At 35.9% G+C, this 26,930-nt stretch overlaps 1 protein-coding gene across 2 annotated transcripts; it reads right to left on the reverse strand.

Annotated features, from left to right (window-relative positions):
* Positions 1-2,578: 2,578 nt before the first annotated feature.
* Positions 2,579-12,125, reverse strand: olfml3b (olfactomedin-like 3b). Of its 2 annotated transcripts, none has more exons than XM_073916008.1 (3): positions 11,937-12,113; positions 4,245-6,937; positions 2,579-4,170 (listed from the first exon to the last, which is right to left on the reverse strand). In XM_073916008.1, exon 3 carries the CDS (start codon positions 3,621-3,623, stop codon positions 2,850-2,852), a length of 774 nt encoding a protein of 257 aa, XP_073772109.1. In that variant the 5' UTR covers positions 3,624-4,170; positions 4,245-6,937; positions 11,937-12,113; the 3' UTR covers positions 2,579-2,849. The 2 variants fall into 2 exon arrangements, with proteins under 2 accessions (XP_073772109.1, NP_001070719.1); NM_001077251.1 differs by having other exon boundaries at positions 2,581-3,634; positions 6,652-6,937; positions 11,937-12,125.
* Positions 12,126-26,930: the final 14,805 nt, after the last annotated feature.

The raw sequence follows: 26,930 nt of genomic DNA on the forward strand, positions 1-26,930 counted from the left end.
TTGGTTGATTTGTTCTTCTTTCATTACTTGTTTGGCTAAATGTTAGAAATAGCTGCATGATTAGGGCCAGTTAATATGTGTTTCTGCACTGTAAAAAAAAATGTAAGACACAAGGGAGTGGAATTTAAAAAGCCTTTTAGGTTTCAAGATGAGTTATTTTAATAACTTGTTTTAATTAAGCTTCACGTTTTTCGGGTGCTGTACTGCATTTTGCGAAGGAAACTGTAAAAGTTGTAAGTGTATTACATTGTGCTGCTTTACTTTTATTGCTCTAGGCCTGTACACATGAAATAGACAAACAATGTGTTCTGACATACTGAAGCACTCCAGTTATAAAACCCGGCTTCAAAAATATGCTTTTCCTCACTTGTTTCATTTGTCTACCCTTCATCTTAAAGGGATAAACAAAAAATAAAAATGTAAGCTAGTACTCTAAAAATTTATATTTATCCTAATGTGGTTCCAAACATTCACAAATTTGTTTTGTGTGTGTGTGTGTGTGTGTGTGTGTGTGTGTGTGTGTGTGTGTGTGTGTGTGTGTGTGTGTGTGTGTGTGTGTGTGTGTGTGTGTGTGTGTGCATGTGTGTGTGTATAACAAAAGAAGATATTTTAAAAAATGGAAACATTGACATTTATAGTATATATAGGATACCCTCGTTTTGTCAGGAACATTCATGTTTTGGTCGCTGCATGTTATGTTATCTGAAGCTGTCCACTAAAATGTTTCCGTTTTAAACACACACTTAAACGACAGCCACTTGAAAAGGCCTAACAAGTCGTTAATTATGAACTGATTATTTTCATACAACAGTTCTGTCTGGCTCTTGAATTTGATTGGCTAATAGCCATGGGATATTCTGCAAATAACAGGACTCACCCTTTATCCTATTACTCCATCCACATACAGTGACAAGCAGAGTTTGACAAATATTGCTGCTGTTGGACAACATGTATTTTTGAGGCTTTTGGGTGAGAATGTAGTTGTTTAGATAGCAACTATGAAGTTTATTTATGAGGATAGTGGCTATTTTAAAATATTTATCATTTCGGAGCATCGGATTCAGTGTATTGGCCACCATCAGCCTGTCTGAGAAGACCAAAGAAAGTGACGGTTGACGTTCCGCCACAAGATGGCGACAGAGACCGCATAATAAGACCTTAAACGGAGGAAAAAATCAACGTTTTCTCAACATGTTTCAAACTATAGCTAAACAAATAATTAAAAATCAGGTAAGTGTCATTCTAAGTTGATGCCTCTCTTTTAATTTTGTAGTGCTGCATTTATACCACAAAAACTGGTAGTGTTTGCTTTGCTTTGGCTTTTTTGGGGGGTTAATTATTGTGATAACCCGATTGCAATAGAAAAATACTGGGGAATCGTTTGCTTACAAATTAATGACATTTCTTGCTGTTTAGTCTTATAAACTTACAATGTGAGCAAAACTACTTGTTTTATCATCAATTTAGACAGAGAAACATGCAAATACTAGTTATAAAGCGACGTTTGTGAACTGGCAATGGTTTGTTCTGAAGGTCAGCTGCTGATGTGAATGAATGGTGGAAGAAAGTAGTACCTTGCACAAAAAGGTTTTTGAGACTCTTTTGTTTGTTTGTTTTTGTTTCATACACACGATTATGCCGTCGAACTGTTGTATTAACGCAATATCACTATAGCAGAGCAATATGGCTGCAGCCTCGAGCCAACACACTCCCTGAACCAGAGCCTGTGTACGGCCGTATCGCACTCGTGTGATATTGCTCATTTATCAACAGAAGGCACTGCCAGCTACGGTAATATCATTGCGCCCAAGCAGGGAGGAAGAAGAACGAATGTTATTTTCATCGGTTATCAACAGAAACACATGTTTTGAGGTTAGTCACATGTCATCTATTTCATAGTTCACTACATTTAAGTAAAAAGGAATTGTAAATTGTTTAGTACAAGATAGGCGGTTCATTCCGCTGTTGCTACCCCTGATGAATCTAAGGTCCAAGCCTAAGGAAAATAAATTATAGAACAAGATATCTTTTTCACTTCGTTTTTAACTTCAAACGTTCCAGAAAGTTCTAACTTCATAATGCGGGAACTTCCATAAGCGCAACTATGGTGAGTGAAAACAAGAATAGAAGGAGACCATGAAAAATAAGCTGTTTATGCTCATACATTGTGATTAGCATAAATAATAAGCCTCGTTAGGGATGGTCTGTTTGCAAAAGAATAACTGTATAGCCTACTATACAGTTTGAACAGTTTTGTAATTTGTTGTTGTAAAATCCTAATTTTATCAAGTAGGCTAGGCTGACACTTTAAAATGTGTTTTGTTATTTGAAATAGCGTGCAATTCTAGAAATGATTAAACATTTATATTCATTATTTTCCATTTTAGTTATAATGTAAGCATAAGAAACCCACAACCAATAAAAAACTAAATATACAAAAATGTATTGCTCCCTATTTTTTACTTCACAGATAATTGCAAGTGTACAATTTTAATCATAGTATTTTGATCACTGAAATAGGAAATGGATGGTTGTATCAGCACTTATATAAAAGATATTAACAAATATCTATAATAGATGTATTTGTGAAATTATTTATTGAAAGTATGTACTTGATATTAACATAACATATGAAATCATTTATTAGTTCTGCTCCAGGCAAACTGAGATAAAGTGTTCATTGTTGAGCCCTGTACATTAATTTCCAGTAAAGTCTTAACAAAACAAATGTGTCCAACCAATCATATGTTGTGTTTTCTGTGTAAATACAAAGCTCAAACATATTGAAATGACTTAACCAGGTTGAATAAGATAATTAAGCCAATAACATGGGCATTTCAGTCAGCCTTCTACACCTCTAGCTTCTTTTTTAGTTGGAGTTTGTAGAGGATTTGATAGCCATCGTCCCAAGCGTAGAGCAGCTGTTCCACAGGGCTGTATTTGAGGCTGGAATGGGTGCCATATCGCTTTGGAAAGTATACATGTGGAGCTTCATCATTGTTGACCATATCACTGACGTCAAACACACACTGAATGCGAGATCGACTGGGTAATTTGGAGTTGTAGACCACATAGACAGTCCCGCAGATGACAAATGCTGCCTCTGCATTCTCCCTCACACAAGGGGTGTCCCACATCTGCTGGATGTCTAGCGTTTTGGGGTCTATCTTGGCCAAAGAGATGTGTCGCTCGTTTTCCTGAGTGGCATAGATTGCCCACAGTCCCTCTTCATCCACTGCTAAATCAATGAAGGTCTCGGGATTCAGGCTGTATACGGGGAGCTGGTTTTTAACTGGAAAAACAGCGCTGTCCACAATTATGTTCTTCTGGAGATCAAACTTTATTAGTTTCATCTCTTCGCCCTGCTTCAGGTAGTACATGTGGTTGTTGTAGATGGCGTGGCCCATTCCACGCCAGGCCGAAGGGAGCTGTATAGTGGTGGCTCCAGAAGTGCCTTGGGAGGATGTGAATTCACGGACTGTCCCAAATTCAAATACTGTGTTATCATCAGTCCCGTTTAGGATGTACACTTTCCCAGTGGCGCTTCCCATGTCCTTGGTCCACATGCCCTTAGCACCGCCCACTCGTTTGAGGATCTTCATGGCTTTGATGCTGGAGATCATATCACTGCAGTCTAAACATAAGGACACATTTAAAATATTGTCATTTTTGGGTCAACTGTCTCCTTGTTATAGTGTATTATTGCACAGCTGTCTGGAGGACTTGATTCTGATTGGTCCAAGGTACGCTATTCCCAGATAACAACTGCCAAAGCTAATAATTTAGGCTCATCCATTAAATCGTTTTGACCAGCAGTGAATGTGTTCATATTCATATTTATATGATTGTCTATCAAACTTTGATTGTTTGGTGCCATCTTGTGACTGAATAATGCGTAGGTTAGTATATGCTCCATTCAGCTGTTTTAAATTCTATTAGCTTTAAATTTTAATTAAAGAATTACTAAACAATTGCACTCAGAACTATGTTTTGGGTTTAATTTTTACATTTAGGGGCAAGCAGCCATGTAATAGGCAGAGGAAAGTACTGTAAATCCAGGTGGTTGTTTTCAAAGAATAAATCACTTCAGTCTTGTACAACAACACTGGCCCGCTGATAAACCTGTCTGGCTTTATTCTGCAATAACAACTGCCTGGATTTACTTTATCCCTTATATATTTCTCCCTTGAATTACTTTGGCACTATGTTAGAGGTTTAGAACTGAACATTTTGTCCTCATTTACTCAACTTCATAATATCATTTATCATGTACTCCCCTCATTCCAAACCCACTTTCATTCATTTTTGTAACACAAAGGAAGCTAAATGTTTGTCCCTCCGTTGAATGTCAGTTCACTCAACTTCGAAGCTTTAAACATTTATAAAAAGTTTTTTTTTAGCAAGACGAGATGGGTGATTGCTTTATATGTGAACAGGTTTTATTTGGCCTTTTATTCACAGATAAACATTGTTTGGAAGTCAACTTTGCAGTTTTGATGCATGAAAACAAAAACTTAAATGTGCAATGTGACATTCTGATTGGTTCTCACACATCAAGAGAGCATGTTTTAACCAAATTTGAATGCTTTAAACATTGTTTGCTGATGTTTACAAGTGAATAAAATCCTAAATTGAATCTATTCCTCTTGTAAAGCTTATAAAGCATGTTGGTTTATTTTTTGATCTCTGTCACTTTTCACAGCATAAAAGTTTTGAGTAAAGAGAAACTGAGTGGAGGGGTAGTATCCTCTCACATATCATAAAAATATGTTAATTTGTGTTCTGGAGATGAGTGAATGCCTTATAGATTTGGAACAACATTATGGCGAGTAGAATTGTAATTTTGGGATGAACTAACCCCTTAGTCAACAAAATTTCTGCATCATTTCTTTTCATCGCATTTCTATCAATATTTACCCTTTTTGTTTCAAAGTTTATCCCGCTCCTCATAATATTACTTATTGTGCGCTTTACACTAAAGCCTGATTGAACACTAAAGCCTAATGGCAATGCACAGTACACTAATGACAGACTGGGTTAATCAGATTTGTGCCATTTTGCAATGAAAATGCAATATAGAGCTGCTGAAGTGTAGAGGCGCTGTGTGAAAAGCATCATGATTTGTCCTCCAGCAGTATAATTACTGTCTCACTCAGTGATGGAATAATAATACTTTTTATTTAGTACCTCTAAGTGCTTTTCTAAACGAGGACTTTAGGAAGATTAGACCCCCTCTTTAATGCATTATGTATTACTCCGTCAAGTTGCTGTATAGCTCAGAGCTTGATTTGATTGAACTTGCTTCCCTGTCATTCTCATGCCACTTACCCACAGAAGCTTTGCTTCATTATAAGATTCTTAAAACTGAATCTTTGAAGTGCGTCTGGCACTTTTTTTTACTTTTTTTTTATTGATTTGATTTGATTATTGATTTGAAGTTTTTTTTAACCATGTGATATCATTGTTTTAAAATTATTATAACTATAGAACTACAGTGCTTATTGGAAATCATCATACACTGTTAAAATCTATACCTTTACACACATTACATCCTGTTTTCAAAACACCTTTAGGATAAAATGTTAGAAAGGCACAGATTAGGTGAAGGCTACAAAAGCATTTAAAATTCTGCAAACGTTATTTGAAAAGTGATTTGATGTCAGGCTGTATGACAGATGAATTTATCATTTCGGTTACACTTTATTTTGATGGTCCCTATTGCACATTTTGTTGACTAAAAGTTGCATTGCAACTACAACTTTTCATTTGAGTATTAGTAGACTGTCTGCTTAAATCTGCTGATACTGCTCCTTCAGCAGATATTTACTGCAACTGACTATAAGAAACTTTACAAGTACATGTCAACCTACACTAACTCTAACCATAACCCCAACCTAACAGTCTACATACAGCTACAATGCATCTAACAGCAACAATGCATAAAATTTTATCTAAAATAAAAAAATGAAGAAATATATTAAAAACCTGAAACTAAACTAGAAATTATATGTATTAATATACTGTAATAATATATGAAATAGTATGAAAACATTTCCTGATACAAATTTATTTTATATAAATATGACAGATTTACTAGTCCATTGGTGTTATGTTGTACATTTCGTGAAGACATTTTTTTGTTGTTGTTTTTAAAATTTTGGTTGTTTTATTTTAAAATATTTACAAATGTTCTTGTTGAATTCTCTGAATTGAAATGAATGTGAATAAATTTTGCCATTTTTAAAAATGCATTTACAGGGCAGACCAAAACCCCCATTTACACTGTAAAAAAATCTATGACAACAACATATAAATTATGTTAGTTTCTTATTTGAATATGTTAGTAAGATTTTAACTAAATTTAAGTTATACAAAGTTAATATTTTTTGTCTGTTAGATTGAAAAATTAGATGACTAGAAAATTTAATTCAACAAAAAAAAATTTAAGGCAGCAAGTATTTTTTATTCTTATGTATGTTTTAAGTTAGCTACAACGTTTGCAAATAAAAAAAATTGCTCCTCTAATGGATTGCAAATTGGAATGCAGATTACAGAATTGTTTGAACGATCCAACTATGGCTCATATTATCATGCTGAGGGACGAGCATTACTCATAGCTAAGCATGTGGAATGTTACCTAAAGCTCTTTACCTGTAAGCTTGGCGTACTTAGCTTTGTTTCTCTCCTTGACAAACGTCACCTGCTGCTCCACCAGCTTGTCATCTACATCCACGCAAGGCTGCGCGCCATTCTGTGTTTCGAGGTAGTCCATCTCTCTCTCCACGCGATCTACGCGTGTTCCCACAGTGTCCAACTCGCTCCGCAGCGCCTCCTTGCTCTTGTCCAGGCCCTCTAGCTGTGCCACCATCTGCTGCTTGAACTCGCGCAGCTCAGAGGCATAGCGGCTGGTCTGCTCATGCCACAAGGAGATGCGGTCCTGCCAATGGAGAAATAAACAAAAACAAGTCTCAAGAGCCTCAGCAAAGGAGATATGAATTAGTCAACTGTAAAAGTATCAGTGAATGAGGCATCTTTCATATGAAAAGACAAACTCAAGGCTAGCAATTAGCCTGTGGTCTTGTGGGTTTAAAAAGCGCAAGTGGTTCTTCTGGTTAAAAGTCACCAGAGTTTTTAGGTGGTTGTTTGGGTGTTGCTATGTTGTTGATTAGATGTTTTGCTTTAATTTGATAGGATACTGTTTGTTAGGAAATTGGGTGAGAGAAAGATTTAGATCAAGGAAGAGATCAGGAAAGGTCCAAGAGGCAGGATTTGAAATCGGGATACCCAGAGCAATGTTGAGTTTGGGCATGGGTTGGTAAAAGATTCTGGCGGTATGAAAACCTTGGATAAAATATCAAGTGTGGCATGGTTGTTAATGGCAGACAGGCTGGTCTGAGTATTTTAGAAACTGCTGATCTACTTGGATTTTAACACACAACCCTCTCTAGGGTTTACAGAGAATAGTCTAAAAAAGAGAAATTATCCAGTGAGTGGCAATTCAATAGGCGCTAATGCCTTGTTGCTGCCAGAGGTCAGAGGTGAATGGCTCGACTGGTTGGAGCTAATGGAAAGGCAACAATAACTCAAATAACCACTCGTTACAATCAAGGTATGCAGAAGAGCATCTCTGAATGCACAACATGTCAAACCTTGAGACGGATGGGCTACAGCAACAGAAGACCACACCGGGTGCCACTCCTGTCAGCTAAGAACAGAAAACTGACGGTACAATTCACACAGGCTCACCAACATTGGATAATAGAAGATTGGAAAAACGTTGCCTGGTCTGATGAGTCTTAATTTCTGCTGTGAAATTCAAATGGTAGGGTCAGAATTTAGCATCAACAACATGGATCCATCCTGACTTGTATCTACAGTTCAGGCTGGTGGTGGTGGTGTAATGGTGTAGGGGATATTTTCTTGGCACACTTTGGGCCAATTAGTACCAATTTGGCATAATGTCAATGCCACAGTCTGTTTTGTTTGCTGACCATGTCCATCTCTTTATGACCACAGTGTGATCTGAACCTGGGATTAGTACAGTGTACCTAATCAAGTGGCCGGTAAGTGTATATGTTTTTTTTTATGTTTGAGTAAAAACTACTTTTTTTTTCCCAATGAACACAATAAATTTATTTTATTTTTAAGAAACACTTCTCGTGAAAGAGACTTCTGCTACATTCATTAGTTAAAAAAATCATATTTCTTTACAACTTAAAAAGGCATTATTGGATTTCTTTATTTTTTTGGTGTGCAGTAAGCCACTGCACTTTTTGGGTCTACAGCATGCTTGATGTTGGTGCATAAACGATTGGTTTTTCAAATGTTTCCTGAATTGTGGGCTGACCAGTAGATTTTGACGTGGAGGGTCATTTTCTGCTGGAGATATTGTTGCCGTAAAAACTAAACTAAAAAAATCATAAACAGCAGGTAAAGAAAAAAAACTTACAAATACCTAACAGAAAATTTGTGCTGTTTTACAACCTTGACTTTTCCAAATGGATGTAAACCTTGAAACCGGTTATCGTTCCAGGCCTAGTTGAAATATATGTCAGTGCACTAACCAGTGTGCCATCTCCACCAATGTTAGATGTCAATTTAATATTATTTTGACATCAAGGTAGTCAAGTTACATCAAATCGATTTACAATTTCACATATTTTTTATGTCTTTTGACATCAAGGGGCTCTATTTTGACGGTCCATGCGCAAAACGGAAAGCACAGGGCGCAAGCGCTTTCAGGGCGTGTCAGAATTCATATTTGCTAATTTAATTACAGGAAAATCCGCTTTGCGCCATGGCGCATGGTCTAAAAGGGTTGAGTTTATTTTCTTAATGAGTTATAGGCGTGTTTTGAGAATAAACCAATCAGAGTCTCATCTCCCATTCCCTTTAAGAGCCAGTTGCGTCGCGCCATAAGCGCATTTGCTATTTACAGGACGTAAAGTAAGTCTAAGTGGAAAAACTGAGCATTTCACAAGCAAACAAACAGTTAACAGTTTTTTTAACAGAAAACAGTTAAACAGAGCATCTACCACGCAAGAATGAGAGATAATGGACATACTTTCACCTTCGCTCTTGGATAGGGAAACCTTTAGGCACAGACATCAATTAGCCTATAAATAATTAATTTAGTTTGTTAAGCGCAAATATTTGTTTCAAAACTATTTCTAAATTCAGTTCTAATTTCAACCAAACAAATAAATGAACAATAATAACCAAGTGTTTTCAAAAACAGTGGTTTTTCATATTTATGTAGGCTGGAAAATAATATGTTTTGTATTTTTTTTTATCCTTTATATTTATATCCTATATATATTCTTATTATATCCTATATATACTTAATATTTAAATGTTTTTTCATATGTAAAGATATTTGCGTATTGCTCTACATCTTGTGTGTAGGCTATTAAGCATTGTGTAAGCGAGGTGCATTTCTGCGCTGGAGTTTAGACCGAGTTTGTTTTGGTCTTATGAAAAATCTATTATAGTTTCTCAAAATAGCAACGCGCCAGCAGTGCACCTTAGAACGCCTTCCTTTTTAGACTATGGGCGCACATATGAGCGCAAATGCATTTGCTATTTAAAGAGCGTGGCGCAACGCCTCAAAATGACTCTTGCGCCAAGCTGAAACTAGCAAACAAGTATTGCGCCGCGCCTTGTGCCACATTGTGCTGGGTGTATGATAGGCCCCAAGGTCTTCATATAAGTCCTAATTATGAGCCTGATTACTTAACCATTAAAAATATGATTTTTTGTTTGGCCAATGACAATATATGGTGAAAGATATATTATGAATCATGAATGTAAACTATATTATTGTACCATATTACAGATTTTTTTAATCAATGTGCAATGTTCTGCACAAATGCATTTGGCTTGACTGACTTAGCATGTTAGATCATGCGCATGCAAACACTGACTTGAGCTTAATGAACATGCATGTTCTAAGCAATCATACATTTAAAACCGTGAACTCGAGCAATTTAAATACCGTGTCAGGCAGCCCCATGAGTGCAAATTATTCGAATATAAGCCCTCCCCTGACAGCTGCAGGAATTCATGAGGACTTTGGCACTGGAACAGCATCTTTTGCGCTGCAGATGGATCAACCTTTGGCAGCAAATGTTCTTTTTTGAATTTGTGACTCAGTGGAAGGAAAGAAGCAGCGAAGTGCGTTTTAGCATAATCACACGAAATGACTTGCTGTACGTGCAGAGTCAGCACAGAGAGAAAACAGGAGAGAAAATTTTCTTTATGTTGCCGATTCCAACACACAGAGGGGGATCGGGTGACTGATTCGTGGAGAATGAACTGAAGCAGTAGCCACGAAGCGAAGGCTGAAAGAATGAGATAAAATGTGATTGTCTGTTGTTATTTTTTTCTTTCGACTAGCAGTTGGGTAAACCTACCATATTCAGTAGTCTGGTAAATAATGTACATTTATTGATGGATTTTACTATACTGTATATGTGAGCCTGACCACAAAATCAGTCTTATCTCTGCACACCAAGAAAAATGTTAACTCCTAATGTTGCTAGTTAACACAGATAATTTCTCAAATGTCAACCTCTATTAAATGGTTTATGTCGGTTTATGGTTAAAGCACCGGAGTAAATACATATACTATGAAAATCAAAAAATATTAAGTGTAAGACCAATTTATTTAAAAACATAACCAAAATAATCCATTTTTGAATACTAAATCATCTTTATTTATTGAAGCATGCCATAAAATATTTTAGATTCTAATTTAACACGTTTTCTTTCTTTTTTTTTTACAATAAAACCAAAATCAAGTGTATTAGTGCGACAGAATTATATTTGTTTGATTTTTTTTTTGTAAACCAACAATGCTGTGTGTAAACCATTATTTTAAACGGTCATTCTTTAAATGACTTAAACAGTGAATAATTTTAAACAGTCAAAATATGGTCAACCATTTCGTAGAGCAAGCAGTTAAAGGGTTCCATGTTAAAGTTAAAGTTCAATGAGACATTTTGTAAATTTCTACTGTAAATATAAAAACTCAATTATATTTTAATTATATTTTTATTTCAATCTTGATTAGTAATTCTTAAGTACGTCATTTGGACAAATTTAAAGGTGATTTTTTTTGCACCCACAAACAGATTTTGAAATCATGAAAGACATGTTCTCAACCATATATACCAAAATTATCCTAAAAATTAATTATTAAAAACACATAAGCTTATTTATTCGACTCTCAAGTGATGTATAAATCTCACTTTTAAAAATACATTCTTAGGATGTTTTTTTGGTTCAGTGCAGTGTTACATATTATATAAAAAGACAAAAGTAGCTGTATGGACATTATTACTCGACTCTTAATTATAAAGAACCCTCTGGATGCCTTTATATTTGCATGATTTTTAATGAAAACAAAGTTCTCTGCCACCAAATGTCACATGATTCATAGTGATTTTGATACATTTACTTAGAGTAAGAACATTTAAATAAACACTCACTCACTATACTTCAGCTTAATCACTGATTTATCAGGGGTAACTGCAGCGGAATGAACCACCAATTACTCTAGCATATCTTTTTATGCTGTAGATATTCTTCCTGTCACACATTTAAATAAATAACATCTGGTTGTAACATTAAAATATTTTGGCTGATACTTAAGATCACATTTGTGCATCTTTCCTAAACAAAAGACTTAATTTCTTCAAGCGTTTCAGCAATAGTGTATCATGTACAATCTCTTATCAACAGCAGTTTACTGTTTGCATTTCTGTGTACATTATTACTCTCGTATAGAAAGCTATGTGCAAACTAAAGAAGTATTATAGACCTTACTAACATAAATCATCCAAAAACGAACTCTGTTGTCCTGTTCTTTAGATTTACTCCATGTTAGTCTGTATCTGGAGGCCAAGGTCTTGCTGGAAGAGCATTACTGTACTTACCTCAATAGCAAGGAGTCTTCTCTCCAAGTAGTCCATAAGGGCCTGCTGCTGTGCCCCGACTAACCCAGAAAGAACAAGGACAAGGAGCTGGAGAGCTCTCATCTTGAAGACTGAAGAAGACTGCTTGGAAACGGTGAGTGTGTGTGTGTGACAGGCAGAGAGGAAAAGCCCTCATGCAAAGGTTTTGAGTTGGCTGGAATGTTTAGAGAAAGAGCAGAGCAAGAGGAGGAGCTTCCCACATCTGGAGCGCCTCTTTTTTTTGGAGAGCTCGATTACCTACGTCTCCTACAAAAAAAGTTGAACATCAAAAAAAGCGTAGTGTGTTTAATTATTTATAATTCATGATGTGATTCTGTGAATGCACATTATATTTTTAATGTTTTCAGATAGGTCAGTGGTAGTGTAAATTTAGTTTGAAAGTCATATAAATTACTCAGTAGGCCAGTTAGAGGGCACAAAGAGAGTATTTACTGATGCTCTTGCCTTTTTTAATTCTTCAGCTTTATTTTCTTTGGACGAACAGCGCGGCTTGCTTTCAGTGTTGCATAACACTAGACAATTTCCCGACACTGACTCATATTTCAGACTAGTGTAAACCATGGAGTGTTTCACTGCAGGCACCAGTTTAATGCGAGGAGAATGAAATTCGTGAGGATCATTCACAGCGATCAGTCAAAGTGTGGGGACTTGTTGAAACAAGCATAAATAACGGTTTGTTTGTGGCTGTTATGTGGTGCAAAATACTTTATGCAAATCGAGAAAAAAATATTCTTGCTGCATAGATTTAAGAAAAAAAAAAGGTCAAAAAAGGTCAATGTTGCAAAAACCAAACTAGAACTGAAATATAGAAAGTAGCCTGTTGTGATTTTAGTATAATTATGCAACATTAATCTCATTGAGGTCTGTGATGTGAGATTTTAAAAATAAAATATTTTGAAATGAAAACTGTAAATGAACCTGGCGGTATGGTGGCTCAGTGGTGGCTTCGAGTCCCGACAAAATGTAATTGCATTTTTGTGTGGAGTTTGCATGTTCTCCCTGTGTTGGCATGGGTTTTCTGCGGGTGCTCCGGTTTCCCCCACAGTCCATACACATGCCAAGCATATGGGTGTTTCCCAGTACTGGGTTGCAACTGGAAGGGCATCTGTTGCATAAAACATATGCTAAATAAGTTGGCGATTCATACTGCTGTGGCAACCCCAGATAAATAAATGGACTAAGCTAAAGGAAAATGAATGAATGAATGTAAAAGAACCATAAACTAAATACTGTTTGTAAGTCAATCTAATGGTTCACATACTACTGTATGATATAATAAAAGCAGGAGCAATTGAGTCATTTTTTAAAGAAAATGATGACATTAATATTTATATGATCAAAAAGTAAGTATCATTATTATCATTTCATTGTAATTTAAAAGAGCCTGATCATAAGCATACACTGAAAAAAATTATTTAAAGATGATTCCTTGGATTTACTCAATTTCTTTACGTTAAGAGGTTGTAAACAATTTTTTGGGGCTGAATTTAAACAAACAAATTAAGTTGAACATTACTAAACTTAATTTGTTTGTTTAAATTCAACACAAACAAATTGTTTGCAACAGTTCTGCATGCAAAACTTTTTTCAGTGTACTATTCACACAATATACATAACAATATTTATTATATCTCAAAAACATTCCCCTTAAATGATACTGAAATGTTTAGTTTTATAATCTAAACTTATTATGAAATATTACTCAAATACATTTACACATTTTCATTTTGTGTTTCCTCCAGGTGCTCCGGTTTCCCCCTCAGTCCAAAGACATGCGGTACAGGTGAATTGGGTTGGCTAAATTGTCCGTAGTGTATGAGTGTGAGTGTGAATGTGTGTATGTGGTGACCCCGGATTAATAAAGGGACTAAGCCGACAAGAAAATAAATGAATGAATGAATTTTCATTTTGCCCACTTGTACATTATTGCTATTTGCATTTACAGTAAAGATTTTAAAGCAAAAAATGCATCATTTAACATGAACTACTGGAGTAATATATTTTTACAGCAATCAATTACTTTTGATGATTTTGATAATATTAGTACAGTTGGTTATTACATGTTGATGCTAGTGCACGGTGCATAATGTTCACAGTGAATTGGTTTTAGTAAGTGTATTAATTTAACATTAAATAAGATTATTACATGCAGTAAATATGTAATTAAGCACAAATCAAATACTTTTAATTCTATGTTGCTAGTTTACAAATATTATAACCACCAGGAGGCGCTAAAGCATAACACCAGTGCATAAGTACACAGTAATGGGTATTGGAGTTCTTCCTTTTTGGGGGCAGCAAAGAAAATAGATGTAACCAAAAAGTTTTAGCAACAAGCAAAGCATGATGTCATATTGTGATGCAATATAAACACTACAGCACTTATTAAACCAAAGAAACAATCTTCTGTTTATTTAAATGCCACATATTTTCAACAAGAAAAATGCACAACGCAGAGACAGTGCAAGAGATTTTATGAGTTGAGGGAATCTATATTGATCAGCATAGACTCCTTATATCAAAACGTTTACAGAAATTTAACTTAAAAATTTCAAAAGTTTCCATCAAAATCTTGGATAAAATTCCTGGTTTAAACTCTTCACTTTACAAATATAGAGCATACAGAGAATCCGGGAGGCAAATAAACATCAAACATTTTATTGTGAAAAATGATCAGACAAATGCAAGTACTATCCTTTTGCATACGCCCCTTTAATGGAAAGAAAAAGATTGTTCAGATTGATATATTTTATAGGTTGAATGGATAAATGTAAGGAGTAATGTGACATTAGAGTCTTCCTCTGAGAATCTTCGCTGTAGCTTTTATAGAAATCAACTTAAGAGGCTGTACAGGATCTCCAACAGCAAAAAAGGCATCAGTGCTGCTTCTGTTTGGTATAAGTAATGTTAGTGATGGCCTTGGGCCTCCCAATGCCCCTTTGCACTCTGCGGGGGGGTTTGATGTTTTCTTGCTGATAGCGAACTTGTAATTACTCTGTGGTTAGACCTTCTGTTTAGTTTCTCTCTCTCAGTCTCTTTTTTCTTGCTTACTTCCGTTTTAGTGCAAACAAGAAGGATGTGATTATTTATAGAACTGTTTTTTCTCTAAATCACAAATAACATCAACAATCGATCATTGATGGGTAAAAGGCTAGTTTACATTTCATACAATGTTTTTTTTTATTATTTAGATTAAGATTTTAGTTTAGGAAGCTTACTTTAAAATGCTTTTTACAGTGGCTATGTGGTTAGCATGGTTGACTCACTGCAAGAAGGTTACTTGTTTGAGTCTCGGTTGGGCAAGGAAACCTTTTTGTATGGAGTTTGCATGATCTCTCTGTGTCTGCATGGGTTTTCTCTGGGTGATCCAGTTTCCCAAAGCCCAAAGACATGCTTCATAGGTAAATTGAATTAACTAAATTGTCCGTTGTGTGTGAATGGGAGATTGTGTGGGTGTTTTCCAGCATATGTACTCTTAGTTCTGGGTTGCAGTTTGAAGGGCATCCACTTTGTAAAACATATGCCAGAGTAAATGGCAGGTCCTCTGTGATAACTCCTGGTAAAAGCAAAAAAAATTAAAATAATCAAAAGGAATGTGAGTGAGGGATATTTGAAGAGCTAGTTAATATCAGATGCATGCTTCCATTTATTTATTTTATTTATTTATATATTTATAATGATTGGTTTTAATCCCACTGTCAAATGCAGTAAAAAGTGCACTGAGGAAGATTACTCTTAAATGCTTGCTGGTTAATGCTCTTGGTTCTAATTGGGTAAGTTTTGAAACAGAGCTTTAATATGCATATGAATCTTATAATCCATAAGGGAACTGAGATCAGTTGGACAAATGGCCTCATAGGAAGTGTCTGCAGTGGAAACAATCACACACCATGAGCCACCAGAAGAATCAGCGCTACGGGCCCTTAGTCAGCATGTTAGCAGATAAGATTCCTTTTGCTAATTATGTTTGAAAAAAAAAATTTGGAAAAGCCAGATTGAGCAACAACCCAATGGTGAATCTTTGAGAGCTGTTTATAAACGCAATTAGAAAAAAAAAAAAAGATTGGTTTAGATGTGGGATGCATAATTCAACAAACCAACCAAGCTGTAAAAACTGATGGAAACATCTTGCAAAAGCAGAAACACTGTGTTTTTATAACTTATAAAAATTAATTTTCCTTAAACAACAAATAAGCAATGATTTTGAAGTTATGTGATACTGAAGTCTGGAATAAGGATGGTGAAAATAACAGGACTAATTTACTTCTTAAAATAAATAAAAGTAAATTTTTTAATACAATTAATTATTCACAATTATTTACAGTATTTTACAAAGTGTTGATGTAAAGCTTGAATTGCACATAGTGTCAGAGAATCTTATTTGGGAACAATAATAATAGTGTGTTTAAATTGTATTGCTACACAATATTATTTTAGTTTAATCTGATACAGACCATACATATACTATTTCATCATTTTTACTCAAATGATATCTCTTTGATAAATATCAGACACATGAGAAAATGATTACATCAAAGTGAAAATTTGCACACAAAAAAAATCAAGAAGCTTCGACTTATTATAAATTAGTTTTTTTTTTTTTTTTTTTGCCCAGTTTCTCTCAAAATATTGTATGAATTGTCACTTTTCTTTAGTTGGACTAAAGTTGACTCCACCTTTAAAACAACTATAATACTTTTGTTATATTAGCCTGACAGTTGTTAATACTTTTAATATATACCTCAAATCAGAAAAAGTTGGGACAGTGTGAAAAAATGCAAATAAAAATAAAGTAATTAGGTTTAATAATAATAAAAAGGTTTTTATTTGATCCTCTGCTGAGATTTTGAGAGATTTATTTTGGTTTTTATCTAAAGCCCAACTCACACTGTGGAAATTTTAATTTGTGATTGTAGCTTGCAGACTGTATGAACACACTGTAAGATCTCGCACTGATTGCATCATCAGATTCTGGTTTTGACTCATTTTCGAAGAAGTCACACTGCAGGAAAATGTCTGAATTCAATCTGCATTTTTCAAAATATTTTCTTTTGTGTTCAAAAGAATGAAACTAAAAAAAGAGGGTTTGAAAAGGTGTTGAGGTTTTGTACCTTTGTGGAACAACGGTTATGTATTTAACAAAGATCTTTTAATTTTTTAACTATCACTTTAAGGCATTAATTGAAGCAATTCTGTTTGTAAACAGCAGGACTTTATCAATAATTCATAGTTATCATGTAATTAATTTTAAAACTGTTTCAGTGTTACTTTAACACTTTCTAGTTGGCTCTGAGGAGTTTTAATTTAACACTCAGAGCGGTTAACGATTTATCCTGGGTCTTTGTAAGATGATTTGCAAATTTGTGTTAGTGTCACTGACCGTTTTTGCATATTTTTCCACAATTGTCACATACTGATTAAAACACTGGTAACCGCATTGATGTCAGCCCTATTAACATAAGAATAAGAATATTTTGTAATGTGTCTAAAACCTCTAAAAATATCATGTAAACATATAAATTCTAGGCGAAGTAGTGGCGCAGTAGATAATGCTGTCGCCTCACAGCAAGAAAGTCGCTGGGTCGCTGGTTCGAACCTCGCCTCAGTTGGCGTTTGGAGTTTGCATGTTCTCCCTGTGTTTGCGTGGGTTTCCTCCGGTTTCCCCTACAGTCCAAAGACATGCTGTATAGTATATAAATTCTACATATAGAGAATAGTAGAGAAGTTGTAAAGTAATAAATAACACTAACTGGTGGAGTAAATGAAAAAACCTTCAACCCAGTCCTTCACGGGACAGATTTTGTTGTGAGCTGCTAAAATAGACAAAAGGAGGTTGAGAAAGTGTCTTAAGTGTGACTACCTGTGAAAATATTTAACGTTTTTATACAGCTAAACACAAAGAAGTGTTAAAAATGACTATATTTAGGCTTAATTCCAATTGTGAATAGTAAATGGCAGTTTGCTGTATTAAACTTGCTAGATGGAATTTTTAACATGAAATTTAAAAAGACACATCTATCTATCCATCTATCCATTCATTCATTCATATTAGACATCACAGCAGTCATTTTAGAGCTTTTTACATTTTAGAGGTAATTTTCTATTTGTTATACATTTTTCAGAAATAATTTTTATTTTATATTAATTAGAAATAAAACATTTATACAAATAAACAAGGATGTGTTGTACAAACAGGTATAACATGAATTCACATTACATATATTTCATAAAAGCTTAAACTGCAATTCATTTAAAGAAATCATGTGCCTGTCTGATTTAAAACAGCAGAATCCTGGATTTAGCAAACCAGAACTGATTAAAAATAATCGTTATTATTCAGTCAAATGTTATGACGTAAACCTCAATGGACAAAATGTCAAATTTAACATCACACAAAGCAAACAAGGTCTTTTTTGAGGGGCTCAACTGTTTTTTATGGTGAACTTATATAATACTTACATGATCTTATCCGCTTAGAATTACCACTTGTGGCTGTAAGTTTAAAACCAGAAGCCTTGTTTTGCTCTGAGAGCATTTACAGAGGTTTGGTGAGCTTGTAAAACTTTGTGAATTTAGTCTTTGCATTTATATAGAGCACTTTGATTATTAAATAGAGTTGTTGTTATCTAACACTGAAAACTAAATCTATTGACATGTTTTATTATATTTAAAAAGTATGCTACATACAAAATAAAGTACCAACAATTGTATTCATGTTCAATAAAGTAAAATAACAGTGCTGAAAATGAGTCATAATGAACAAAATCAATCATGTTTGATTGAACTATCATGCATGTTTAGTTTAAAATGTGGAATTGTACTTTTTTATTCCACTAAAATGCATTTGGTCTTCTTTAAAGAACCCCTATTATGCATTATAAAAGGTCATTTTTTGGTTTTGGGGTCTCCAACAACAGGCTGATAAGCAAGCAAGGTCAAAAAACACTTTCATTATTCTTATAACATGCATTTAATTTTACCTAAATATCCCAACGACTCCCATATGATTTGTTCTGTGATTTATTTGTTCCCAAACCCCTCCTTTGCGTGAGACTAATCTATACTGATTGATATGATGACTCAATCTGTTGTGATTGGTCGACTGCGTTCAGTGTGAGACGTAGAGAAACGCCTAGCTAGGTTAAGAAGTAGTCATAGAACAGAGTAGATGTGTGAGCCCAATGCAGGAATCCACTCAGTGGCAATAGTTAAACTATTTTGAAAATTTACCCTACCACGTGTGTAGAGAACAGCTGATGGTGGCGATAACAACAAACAACAGGAGATCACGCGCACAAAACACATTTAAATTGGTAAGGGAAGAAGCACATGTCGCTTTTTTAACTGGACACAATATGTGAAATAGCCCATACAGATTTAGGGCTCTATTTTGACGATCTAGGTGCAAAGTCCAAAGTGCAGGGCGCAAAAGCATTAAGGCCATGTCAGTGTGAGAATGAGAGATGAGCCTCCTTATTCTCTACTTTCACTTTCACTCTATTTCATGGAAAATTTAACGTGTTGTACACACAGACATCCATTAGCCTATACATAATTAATTTTGTTTGTTAAGCTCAAAGATTTGTTTCAAAACTTTCTAAATTCAGTTCTAATCTCCAGCAAACAAATAAATAAACAATGATAACGAAGTTTGGTAAAAAAAAAAAAAAAAAACTGAGTTATATGCAAATACACATGCTATTCCCATATGGTCCAAAACCTGACAGGTGAGCAAATCTAAACTTGTTTTTAAGAAAACGAATAAAAATATGCATATAATAAATAATACTGCTACAAATAATAACATTATACAAAAGCTTATTGTCATGAATAAACTGAAAAAGCCCCCCCAGATGAAGATGAAGGCATGAAAGCAGTGGTTTTTTTTATATTTTTATAAATGTAACAGGGTTATATTGTATCTTTCCACCTGCAAACATTGAAATACTATTGGGAAGGAAGGGGTTAACATTTGTTTATTGTTTTACATGTAGAGCGCCCCCATTTGTTACCTTAATAAAAAATTCATTGTGGTGTGGAAGAAGCCAGTGCATGAGGGCTGGTTGAATAGATCTGCGCTCATTTTTCTGTTCTGTTTTCACAGACAATAAATCGCTAAAAGAAATATTAAAGTGATTATTTATTTACACAACGCAGAAGAGACGCAAAAGACTAGCTACATAGAAAGTAATAATTTTTGTAATAATTTATTACATTAATTCTTTTTCATTTGTAAAGATATTTGTGTATTGCTGTACATTCAGTGTGTTTTTAGCATTTTTAAGTGAGGCGCACAACTGATGAATTTGTTATTTAAACAGCGTGCTACAAAACGTCAAAATGACTCTTGCGCCAGGCTGAAACTGGCAAACAACAATTGCGTTGCACCGCATTGCGCCAGGTGTATGATAGGGCCCTTAACCTGAGACAGACATTACAAGCAAGCACTGATCTATAACAGCTACGTGATTACAAGTTACAACACACAATTAAATACATATTTTGCAATGAGGCAACCATTTTACTCACACTTCACATTGTGTAGAAAGGAGAAACAATAACAGGATCTGGAGGATGAAGAAACTGGTCCATTTGAACTTTGTAACAGTTACCGACAAAGTCCCATACAATTAGTAGTCTTTGCTTTACCTTCTTTTAATAACAAATGGCAGGCAAATACCACTGGGTCTACTGAAGGGTAGATTATTGTATCAATCATCAGAAAAATGACAGGAACAAACACAGCACACGGTTGGCTATATTATGGGATTGATGTGAAAATGAACTTTAACCCTTTATTCCCCACAGCCTTTGTCTGGCCGTCTCTCAGTAATAGTAATCTTTGCGTCATGATTAATCCCATGATCCCTCACACTCTGCTAGTGTCTGAAGGGAAAGGCTCATTCATGTTTTACCGGATCTAGCAATTCATATTTGGTATTGTTTCGTGTCGAGGTCGTTACGAACAGGTATTTAAATGAGTCAAATCTCTTATTTAAAAATCTATATTTTTAAGCAAGGTGCAGTTTCAGATTTAACCCTCAGCTGGATGTTTCATTCGCTTAGATCTGTGTTACACACTGCATAGAATGTCATTTTTAAAAACCCATAATATGGACTCGTTAACCATTATCCAAATAGTATTCTACAAAGTATCATGTAAGGCAAGGCAAGTTTATTTATATAGCACATTTCATACATAGTGGCAATTCAAAGTGCTTTACATAAACAGGATTAAAAGAGACAAGTATAAGAAAACAAATAATACAAATGATTAAAAAAACTGATAGAAACAGATCAAATGTGTTAAAACAGGTTATAAAAGAATGAAAAAGAAGAGAAAAACAAACTTACGTATGAAATTAAGGGAAAGTTTTGCCAAGAATTAAATAAATGCCAGATTACACTAACAGAGGTCAGTGTTACTAGAATCACAACACACAACTTTCTATGTGCATTTCCTGTTCTTGAGAATTCAAAGCTTTTAACTGTTTACTGCATTTGTTCAGTCTGTCAGTGTATATCAGAAACACTTTACATTAAGTTTTGCTTTTTGAAAAGTTGACTACAACTGATGGAACACAGAGATAAGAGTGAATTGTTCATTGTTGGTCATGCGTGTATTTTCTGCACTCATTACTAGAAAATTCTGCACATGACTGGTCACCTGTGCAAAACTGAGGTTTAGGCACAGTTTTTCAGATTTGCCATCACTTTTTTACGGTACACTTTAACTTGGTAAAAAGCCTTACCTTTGTTTTCAGTAATTCTGCTCTCTATTCAAAATATTTAAAATATCATTAAATAAATGATATTAAATATTTCCTCTCTATTAATACAGATGTTTTGATAGAGTGCATAAAAATGTTATGCATCATGTTGGCCAAACATTTAGCCAGATTTCCAGTGCTGGATGTAAAAATGTCAATTTTTTATAACACGATCAGTCTCTAAATGGAAAGATAAGAGCATGCATAAGCACAAATCAATCCAAGAAATGTTTTATGTTACTTTACCTTAAATAAAAAGATAATTAAAAATGCATCAATTTTTTTTTTCATGTGTAATGTAAGTTGAAATTACTTGTAAAGTTAATTTGATTTATTTTGCAGCAACTTGCAGGTTTATAATTATATTTACATTGTTGGTATTGATGATAATACTCAATCTAAACTACAATACATTAGTAATTAGTATATTAATTAGTCTTTCTTAAACTCAAATGAATGACAGTTACATTTATGTTATGGTATTCTTGTAGGCAGGGAAATTGTACATATAAATATGCTGTTAAAATTAATTGTGCGTTCCCTGTACTGTCAGGGTTATGATATGAGTTTGGTTTAGGGTTATTTCACGAAAATATGCACAATTTACTTTTATAACCACAGTACGTTCATTGATGTAACTTGAAACAATGCCATTCTAAGATAAAGCGATCTTAAAACATTTATCACATTATTGTTCATCATGTCTTTTATTTTCCACATGACACCAAAAAAAACATCAACAAAGTGACCTTTATTGACATCTTAATTAATATGAAACAAAAAGATTGTTTTAAAATTGATTTAGCTTAAACATTTACATTGATGGCATTGTTAAAATAAAAAATGATCAATTATTAAAATAAAAATATATATTATATATAAATATAAAATATATAAATATATTTTCCTCCTTTTGAGTTCTTTGTTGAGTTTGTTTGTCGACAAGCAAGAACCAGAAACGATCCTAGTTTTGCATTTGCTTCATCCAGCAGTCTGAGCAGCTCAAAAGCCGATGGAGCTGCCAGGATAAGTAGCAGAGCTTCTGTCTTTGTCAAAAAAAACAGAAATAAAGGCTGCACAATCAAACCAGGAAGGAACGCTGGAAAATAATGTAGAACCAAACAAGGTCTGCACCATGCACAATAAGCCTCATCCACTCCATAAGTGTCGAACATTCAGGAGCAAACATCTGGATGAACGAAAAGCACACTTGAAGGAAAAGTCCATTTGTTTTAAATGTTGTGGTTCCACCAAGCATGTTGCAAAAGACTGTATAGCATTGATCAGGTACCGGGAATGCAATAGTGATCGACATGTGGCGGCCATGCATCCTGGACCTGCACCATGGTCTGTTACTACATGGTCTATTGAGACACCCGAGTCAAAGACAGAACAAATCAAAGAAAAAACAGATGAGGACACAGCTGAGGTCACCAACAAGTGCACAGAGATTTGCGGAGATGTTGATAAGCCTAAATCATGTTCAAAGATCTGTCTCGTGAAAGTTTATCCATCTAATCAGTGTGAAAAGGCCAAGCGCATTTATGCTGTACTAGATGAGCAGAGTAATAGATCTTTGGTGAAGTCACAGTTCTTTGATCTGTTCAACATCGATAGTAGTTCTTCCCCGTACACATTGAAGACGTGTTCAGGCATAGTGTCTACGGCGGGGAGGAAAATAACTGGATTTTCTGTTGAATCACTTGATGGAAAAACAGTAGTTGCACTTCCACCCTTGATAGAATGCGACAGCTTACCAGACGATAGATCTGAAATTCCTAAAAAGTGCGTGAACAACGAAATGGACACACCATATGCACAGTGCTTAGACCTAGGCTGGGTAATAGTGGGAGAAGTTTGTCTTGATGGCATTCATCGTCAATCAAGTGTGAACGCTTATAAGACCAACGTACTTCTCAATGGACGAACTTCATACTTCCCTTCATGCACAAAGGGCATCAACGTCGTAGAAAAAGCTCAGTCACCTCTCTTGTCATACATTCCCAACCCACCATGTTCTCTCGAATCTAACGAGAGCTATTCAATGAATTTAAAGGAGGATGTGTAAAGCCACTCTATCTGTGGAGGATAAAGTCTTTCTAGAAATGATGGATAAAGAGGCGTACCTTGATGAGGATAGACACTGGGTGGCGCCACTTCCATTTCACTCCCCAAGGATTCAGCTCCCAAATAATAGAGAGCAAGCTATGCAGAGGCTAAGCTCTTTACAGCGCACTCTCTCAAAGAAACCAAAAATGAAAACGCATTTCTTTGACTTCATGCAGAAGGTGATCGAGCATAAACAAGCATAACTGGCTCCACCCTTACATTCGGAGGAGGATTGTTGGTATTTGCCGATTTTCGGTGTTTACCACCCACACAAACCTGACAAAATAAGAGTGGTTTTCGATTCAAGTGCCTAGTTCAGGGGAGTTTCCCTAAATGATGTTTTGCTGAGCGGTCCTGACCTCAACAACACTCTCTTGGGTGTACTGTTGCGCTTTCGCAGGGAGAAAATAGCTGTGATGGCAGACATAGAACAAATGTTCTATTGCTTCAAAGTAAAAGAGCCGCATCGCAACTATCTTCGCTTCCTTTGGCACAAAGACAACTGCCCAGAAAAGGAGATAATTGATTACAGAATGACTGTACACGTCTTTGGCAATAGTCCGTCACCTGCAGTCGCAATATATGCCCTGAGACAAGCAGCAGAACACGGCAAAGTGGAGTGCGGAACAGATGCGAAGAACTTTGTCTTGCGCAACTTCTATGTGGACGATGGTATCACGTCTGTTCCAACTGAAAGGGAAGCCATTGATCTCTTAAAACGCACACAGACAATGCTATCTAAGTCAAGCTTGAACCTGCATAAAGTGGCCTCCAACAGTGCTTCGGTGATGGAAGAATTTCCTTCTAGTGAAAGAGCCAAAGATCTCAAAGACCTAGATTTCAGTAAAGATACAATACCTCTTCAACGCAGCCTTGGTATCAGTTGGAACCTCAAGAAAGATTGCTTTATGTTTAAAGCTTCTCAAGAATGCAAACCCTTCACCAGAAGAGGGATCCTTTCCACTGTCAATAGTTTATATGATCCCCTCGGGTTCGTCTGTCCAATCACTATGCAAGGCAAAGCTCTAGTGAGGGAACTTTCAACAATCCAACAGGATTGGGACACCATTCTTCCATTGGAAAAGGAAAGTTCATGGAAGGCCTGGATTTCATCTTTAGCAGAGCTTGACCAATTGCAAATACCTCGAGCTTATGTTCCAACCTCAGTGTGCAGAGCTCCACTTTGTGAGCTGTGCATTTTCTCGGATGCTTCTACTTTAGCTATTGCTGCCGTAGCATATCTTCGAGTGATTGACTCAAATGGACAGCCTCATGTGGGGTTTGTGATGGGAAGATCCAAGTTAGCCCCCTTTCCAGCACATACTGTTCCGCGCCTCGAGTTATGCTCTGCAGTGCTAGCTGTGGAGTTGATGGAATTCATAAAAGGAGAAATTGACCTGGAGCTTCATGACATCCACTTTTATACAGATAGCCGCATAGTGCTCGGATACATTCACAATGTCACACGCAGATTCTATATGTATGTGGCTAACAGAGTTGCACGCATAAGGAAAGCCACAGAACCTAATCAGTGGCACTACATCTGTTCCGAACAGAATCCAGCGGACCATGCCACTAGGTTCGTGCCAGCAGCCAACTTACCTCTAACCAACTGGTATTCAGGTCCAGAGTTCCTTAGGAAATGTGGTCCTGTGAGATGTAATGTGGATGAATCCTATGGACTTGTTCAAGTAGAAGAGGATGTTGAAATTCGCCCTCAAGTGAAAGTTCTGGCAACGAGCATTACTGAACAGTCTCTAGACTCAAGCAGATTCCAACGTTTCTCGAGATGGAAGTCTCTGGTGAGAGCTGTCACAACTCTTACTCACATCACAAAATCCTTCTCACAATCTTCACCTAACAGTCCTTGTCGAAAGTGGCATTTGTGTACAAAGACCTCAGATGTTGAGACCTCACAAGCTAAGTCGACCATAATTAAAACTGTACAGCGAGAAGTGTTCTGAGAAGAATTTGAGAGTCTGACCAAGAATGGTAAAATCTCACAATGTAGCACACTCCTAAGACTCGACCCCTTTGTGGACAAGGAAGGTCTGTTAAGAGTCGGGGGTCGCATTCAGTGCGCTGACATCTCAGATCCAGAGAAACATCCCTTGATCCTTCCATCTAGCCATCATGTGACTGATCTTTTAATTCAGCATTATCATGATCAAGTGGCTCACCAAGGACGGCATTTTACGTAGGGCGCTATACGTAGTGCTGGATTGTGGATTGTCAGCGGTAAAAGACGCATTTCAAATATCATCCACAAATGTGTCCTATGCAAAAAGCTAAGAGGTAAAATGGAAAGTCAGAAGATGTCGGCTCTGCCCCCAGACCGGCTTTCTGTAGATCCACCTTTCACATACACAGGTCTTGATGTTTTTGGACCTTTCACTGTGGTGACACGCAAAACAAGAGGGCACAACATTGAGAACAAGCGATGGGCTGTCATATTCAGTTGCTTGAGTAGTAGAGCAGTTCACTTGGAAGTTATGGAATCTTTATCAGCGTCAAGCTTTATTTGTGCTTTGAGACATTTTTTGGCTGTGAGAGGGCCAGTAAAGCACTTTTGATCAGACAGAGGGACGAATTTTGTTGGAGCAGGGAAAGAACTCCAAATCGACAGTGGCGACTCTGAGCTAAAAGGGTTCTTGCAGAATCAAAGCTGCACTTGGACATTCAATGCTCCACACTCCTCTCATATGGGGGGTGTGTGGGAAAGAATGATGGGGATAGCCAGACGTATTCTGGAAGCGCTCTTAGTAAAATCTGCTACAAGACTCACACATGAAGTCTTAACAACCATAATGGCAGAAGTCATGGCCATTATGAATTCCCGACCTTTAACCCCAATTTCTACAGATGCAAGTATGCCTCAAGTGCTCTCACCAGCAATGCTCTTAACTCAGAAAGCAAGTGTTGCCCCAACTCCACCAGGAAACTTTGAGTTAGGACACTTGCACAAAAGTCAGTGGCGTCAAGTCCAGATGTTAGCAGATTCATTCTGGAAGCGATGGAAGCAGGAGTACTTGTCCACCTTGCAATCCAGAAGAAAATGGACTGAGGAGAGAGATAA

This window comes from Danio rerio, chromosome 11 (assembly GCF_049306965.1).
Source record: "Danio rerio strain Tuebingen ecotype United States chromosome 11, GRCz12tu, whole genome shotgun sequence".
Taxonomy (NCBI): Eukaryota; Metazoa; Chordata; class Actinopteri; order Cypriniformes; family Danionidae; genus Danio; species Danio rerio.

What these genes read in the sequence shown, in the direction of transcription:
- olfml3b (NM_001077251.1), bottom strand. Translation starts at nt 12,038, where the DNA reads ATGAGAGCTCTCCAGCTCCTTGTCCTTGTTCTTTCTGGGTTAGTCGGG. An exon ending in GAAGACTCCTTGCTATTGAG is followed by an intron (nt 6,938 to 11,936) that starts GTAAGTACAGTA and finishes CTCCATTGGCAG; the next exon opens with GACCGCATCTCCTTGTGGCA. An exon ending in TAAGTACGCCAAGCTTACAG is followed by an intron (nt 3,635 to 6,651) that starts GTAAAGAGCTTT and finishes CCTTATGTTTAG; the next exon opens with ACTGCAGTGATATGATCTCC.